This window comes from Leucoraja erinacea, chromosome 8, assembly GCF_028641065.1.
Source record: "Leucoraja erinacea ecotype New England chromosome 8, Leri_hhj_1, whole genome shotgun sequence".
NCBI lineage: Eukaryota > Metazoa > Chordata > Chondrichthyes > Rajiformes > Rajidae > Leucoraja > Leucoraja erinaceus.
The window spans coordinates 35220658-35226657 of NC_073384.1; the positions used below are offsets into that span (position 1 = coordinate 35220658).

The 6000-nt window shown below is 44.2% G+C and overlaps 1 protein-coding gene across 4 annotated transcripts in view; it reads right to left on the minus strand.

The window, feature by feature from the left end:
- Positions 1-6000, minus strand: part of map3k4 (mitogen-activated protein kinase kinase kinase 4) — a 164508-nt gene that overhangs the window by 17149 nt on the left and 141359 nt on the right. For all 4 annotated transcript variants that reach the window (XM_055639428.1, XM_055639430.1, XM_055639431.1 and 1 more), the window contains 2 exons: positions 3196-3276; positions 1326-1517 (listed from right to left, as the gene is read on the minus strand). In XM_055639428.1, coding sequence (XP_055495403.1) covers positions 1326-1517; positions 3196-3276 — 273 coding nt within the window. The remainder of the gene's footprint in view (positions 1-1325; positions 1518-3195; positions 3277-6000) is intronic.

Genomic DNA, 6000 nt, shown 5'->3' on the forward strand with positions numbered 1-6000 from the left:
GGTATTGGGGGTAGAGTGCTGACATGCAGAGAAAATTGGTTGGTGGACAGGAAACGAAGGGTAGGAATTAACGGGTCCCTTTCAGAATGTCAGGCAGTGACTAGTGGGTGCTGGGACTGCAGCAATTTACAATATATATTAATGATTTAGATGAAGGAATTAAAAGTAACATTAGCAAATTTGCAGATGACACAAATATGGGTGGCAGTGTGAACTGTGAGGAGGGTGCAGGGTGACTTGGACAGGTTGGGTGAGTGGGCAGAAGCAGTTTAATGTGGATAAATGTGAGGTTATTCACTTTGGTGGCAAAAACAGGAAGGCAGATTATTATCTAAATGGTGTCAAGTTGGGAAAAGGGGAAGCACAACGGGATCTGGGGGTCCTTGTTCATCAGTCATTGAAAGTAAGCATGCAGGTACAGCAGGCAGTGAAGAAAGCAAATGGCATGTTGGCCTTCATAACACGAGGAGTTTAGTATAGGAGCAAAGAGATCCTCCTGCAGTTGTACAGGGCCCTAGTGAGACCACACCTGGAGTATTGTGTGTAGTTTGTCTCCAAACTTGAGGAAGGACATTCTTGCTATTGAGGGAGTGCCGCGTAGGTTCACAAGGTTAATCCCCGGGATGGCGGGACTGTCATTTGTTGATTGATTGGAGCGGCTGGGCTTGTGTACTCTGGAATTTAGAAGGATGAGAGGAGATCTGATTGAAACATATAAGATTATTAAGGGTTTGGACAAGCTAGAGACAGGAAACGTGTTCACAATGTTGGGGGAGTCCAGAACCAGGGGCCATAGTTTAAGAATAAGTGGTAAGCCATTTTGAACGGAGATGAGGAAAAACGTTTTCACCCAGAGAGTTGTGAGTCGGTGGAATTCTCTGCCTCAGAGGGCGGTGGAGGCTGGTTCTCTAGATGCTTTCAAGAGAGAGTTAGATAGAGCTCTTAGGGATAGCGGAGTTAAGGGATATGGAGAGAAGGCAGGAAAGGGGTACTGATTGTGGTTGATCATCCACGATCACATTGAATGGCGGTGCTGGCTCGAAGGGCCGAATGGCCTACTCCTGCACCTATTATCATTGGATCATGTGCACAGATAGGAGTTGGTCTTGACATCATGTCAGCACAGACACTGTGGCCTGAAGGGCCAGTTTATGTGCTGTACTGTTCAATGATCTATCAGAAAGCTTGCAGCATAACCACTGCTTGCATCCAAAGCCCAAGAGGAAAAGAAAAACAGATTGATAAGGTTTCTCCTGTAACACAAGTACTGCACATGAAGCTGTGCACTTTAAACTTGGATTTTAAATCTTTAACTCCAAAGTTACCTATTTTGTTTCCTCTTTGCCATTTAAACGTCACTTTTCTTAATCCAACTTGCATGACATTGTCATAAGATTTAGGAATGTCGCAAATTTGACCGATTATATTTTTTTGCTTCATTTGACAGTTCTGTTGCTCTTCAAAGGACTTGATGCACTTCCGTACAGCATCAATTCGACTCTGCTTGGCGGCTATGTCTGAGAAATAAAACAAACAAACCCTGAGATGGGAATGTACAACACACACATCAGGCAGAACAAGCAAGACCTTCCACCCTCCAACGAGGTGTTAGATATCGGTGGAATAAGCAATGTCTCCCGAGTGAAATGCTGCTGTTCCTTTTACTGAATTACTTTATACTGACAATAAAGTATTCCATTCCATTTACTGCTTGTATTTTCAAGATTCATCTTCATGGGGAATAAGGCTTCCTCTCTCTGTTTGCAGCAGCATGAGGATAAAAGATAAACAAAGCAAAAAACAAGGCATCAAGGCCAAGGAAAAATACATTAGACTTTAGAGATACAGCGCGAAAACAGGCCCTTCAGCCCACCGAGTCCGCGCTGACCAGCGATCACCCCGTACACTAACACTATCCTACACACAAGGGACAATTTACAATTTTATTGAAGCCAATCAACCTACAAACTTGCACGTCTTTGAGTGTGGGAAGAAACTGAAGCACCCGGAGAAAACCCACACGGTCACAGGGAGAACATACAAACACCATGCAGACAGCACCCTTAGTCAGGATTGAACACGGGTCTCTGCGCTGTAACTCTGTGCCACAATCTCCTATCCAATTATCCAGCAACCATGATAATTTGGTATCTGGCTCTTCTCGGGCCCATTGCGATATTCTTTTGGGCCCTGGTGAGTTTGAAAGGGCTTGGGAATTTATGTTTTCAACTCAAGCCCATTTCCAGATCTGCCTTTAAACCCACCAGGTTCACTGCAAAATTTATTATAGTTTAGTTCATGGAACAGGCCCTTCGGCCTACCGAGTTCACGCCGACCGTCGATCACTCATTCACACTCGTTGTATGTTATCCCAATTTCTCATCCACTCCCTATACACTGGTGGCACATTAGCGAGAAATTAAACTACAACTCCAAATATCTTTGGGATTTGGGAGGAAACCGGAGCACCAGAAGGAAGTTTAAGTTAGTTTAGTTTATTGTCACGTGTACCAAAGTACAGTGAAAAGCTTTTGTTGCGTGCTAACCAGTCAGCAGAAATACATGATTACAATCAAGCCATCTACACTGTACAGTTACATGATAAGGGAATAACTTTTAATGCAAGATAAAGCCAGGAAGAACGTACGTCCCTGTGTGCCAGACTGCCACTAAATGTAAATGACCTGCGCTCTGTAACCATCACTAAGCGTTTTGCAACAAAAGTTCATAAATGGGGCATCCTATAGTGATATAAATTGATTTATTTTGCTTTAAAAGATGGTGCAAAGAATACATGCTTTGATTGGGGCGGCACAGTGGCGCAGCAGTCAATCTGCTGCCTTACAGCACCAGAGATCCTTGTTCAATCCTGACCTCGGGTGCTGTCTGTACGAAGTTTACACGTTCTCCTTGTGAGTTTTCTCCAGGTGGTCCGGTTTCTTCCCACACTCCAAAGATGTGTGTTTGTAGGTTAATTGGCTTCAGTAGAAATATTGTAAATTGTCTATTGTGTACGATGGTGCCAATTTACAGATCACTGGTCAGCGCAGACTCAGTGGGCTGAAGGCTGTGTTCCCATGTATCTCTAAAGTTTTCATGAAAGCACAGAAAGAAACTGAATCCAAAAATTTGTAAATAGTTTATATCAAGTCTTGAAATGTCACGGCGAGCATGATAACAGAAAAACCGCGATACCTTTAGACTGACTTAGTAGAGACCGGAGCTCCCAACTTCTCCGCACATTCACACCTGCATCCCCTTTAGGGTACGTGGGCTCTGGATAGGAAGAATAGTTTCAAAACAATTAGTTGCACAAATGCAAAGGATGGGTGGCAAAGCATTAGCAATTTTAGACAAACTAACAGTATGCTTTCATCAGTTGTTCGGCTTTTGGATGACACCGTGTTGTGGAGAGACTCTCGTGTTTCATGGCACTCCTACACCATGTTGTACCCCTGTATTACTGTCATTCCCGTAAAGGAAATCACAAACCACTACCAAAAAATCTGAAGTTAGACACAAAGTGCTAGAGTAACTCAGCAGCTCAAGGCAGCATTTCCAGAGAAAAAGGAAGGGTGACGTTTCAGACCCGAAACATCACCAAAGCCCTTTTAAACTCACCAAGGCCCAAATCTCCAGAGACGCCGCCTGACCTGCTGAGTTACTCCAAACACTTTGTGTCTATCTTCAGTAGAAACAAGCATGTGCAGTTCCTTTCTACACACCAAAAATCTGAGGTATACTATAAAAATTCCCTCTTACAGAATGTGTGTGTTAATTTTTATTTTATTTAAGGCTCACATTTGTTGGTGTATGAACAGATAATGTGGATTTGCATAATGGGAAATTAGATATGGACTGTTTTAGAACCTAAGTCAGTACAGTACAAGGATAGATCTTTTGGCCCACAGTGTCTGTGCTGAACATGATCCCAAGACCCATTCTTATCTGCCTGCACATAATCCATATCCACATGTTAAGCAAAAAGTCTCTTAAACACCAATCGTGTCAGCTTCCACCACCACTGGCACCACATTGCAGGCATTCACCACCCTCTGCATAAAAACTTGCTCCGCACATCGCCTTTAAATACTTTTACAGAATGTAAACTCTACCCTTCCTCCCACCCTTCAGTAACACGGGGGCTTTTAATTCCTCCAGATTCAGGAACGGTTTCTTCCCAACTGTTATCAAGCAACTGAACCATCGTACCAACAACTAGAGAGTTATCCTGAGCTGCTTTCTACCTCATTATAAACCCTTAGATTATCTTTGATCGGACTTTACTGGATTTTCTCTTGCACTAAACTTTATTATCGTTATATCCCTTTATCATGTATCTGTACACTGTGGATGGCTTGTTTGTAATTATGTATTGTCCTTCGGTTGACTAGTTAGCACACCACAAAAGCTTTTCACTATAACTCGGTACACGTGACAATAAACTAAACTCAATTCAGGGACAGGAGAAGGCTGAGAGATTTGGTGAGGAAGTCATCAGCAGCATAATGTTGTTTTTGGTTCAGACTATGGAAGTGTAGAATGTAGAATGGAAAAACCGGAGTAACGTAGCAATTGCACACAATTCCCAGCTACAAGGGGAGAGATGTAAGCGGAACAAGATACAGACGGTGACACACAGTTGGGCAATCAAGGGGAGGGACTGAGGAGATTGATGCAGTCAGCATTGTCAAGGGCTGTGGGCAGGTCACAAAGATTGAGAGATATTGTTACCAGACACGTTGTGCTTAGTAATCTCCCACAAGGACAGGAGCCCTGCACAAGGCTTCAACATGAGGTTGGTGGAAAGATGGCCACGATTTTTGAGGAAACGGTAAAACAAGATGACAAATAGGACAGCAAAGGTCACGTGTGGTTCTTTTCAGCAAAGGGATGACAATGTGGGGAAGGGTCCAGAGGTTTATCCCAAGATTGATTGGGTTAACTTATGATGGGCGTTTGACGGCACTGGGCTTGCACTTGCTGGAGTTTAAAAGGATGAGGGGGACATTGAAACTTATTGAATAGTGAAAGGCCTGGATAGAGTGCATGTGGAGAGGATGTTTCCACTAGTGGGTAGGTCTAGGACCAGAGGCCATAGCCTCAGAACAAAAGGACGTAACTTTAGAAAGGAGATGAGGAGGAACTTCTTTAGTCAGAGGGTGATGAATCTGTGGAATTCATTGACACAGACAGCCGTGGAGGTCAAATCAATGGGTATTTTTAAGGCGCAGATTGACAGATTCTTGATTTGTAAGGGTGTTCTGGGGTTATGGGGAGAAGGCAGGATAATGGGGTTGGGAGGGAAAGATAGATCAGCCATAATTGAATGACAGAGCTGGCTTGATGGGCCAAATTGCCTAATTGTGTTCCTATAATTAATGAATTTATAAAGTTTAGCTGGCTTGAGACAAGAGCAGTGCAGAAACATCTGGCGGGCCAGGCAGCAATTGTGGAGGGAGAAACAGGGTTAACGTTTCAAGTCGATGACTTTCCCACTGTTTCTCTCCCTACTGATGTAGATACAGATCAGGTACCTCCAGAGTTCTCTCCTTTAATTTAACATTCCCAGTAATCCCTTGTCTTTTTGCTTTTCAACGAAACAGAGCTAGGAAGAGAAGCTGGGCGGCTTGATGTTTGGAAAATTCTAGTTCAAAGGAGGTCCTCTTACAGGAGGTCATCGTATAGATGAGCTCAAGAAAGCAGGGGGAAGGAGGGGGGTTGGGTGGGGGGAAACCAGGGTAAAAGAGGAGAAAAAGCGTGAGAAAGTGTGAAGCTCATCCTAATCTTGAACCACTGCCTTAGAGCAGGGGTCTCCAAACTATGGCCCGTGGGCCACATCCGGCCCGCCACGAGATTTTATCCGGCCCGCAGCAAGCTCTAAACACGTTCCGTGCATCGGGCTATTTAGCGGCTTCTGTGGTAGCGGGTTCTGTGCGAGCGAGATAAAACAGCGTCCCCACTTGCCCCGCCCCTCCCGTCTTTACTTGACTGGCGTCA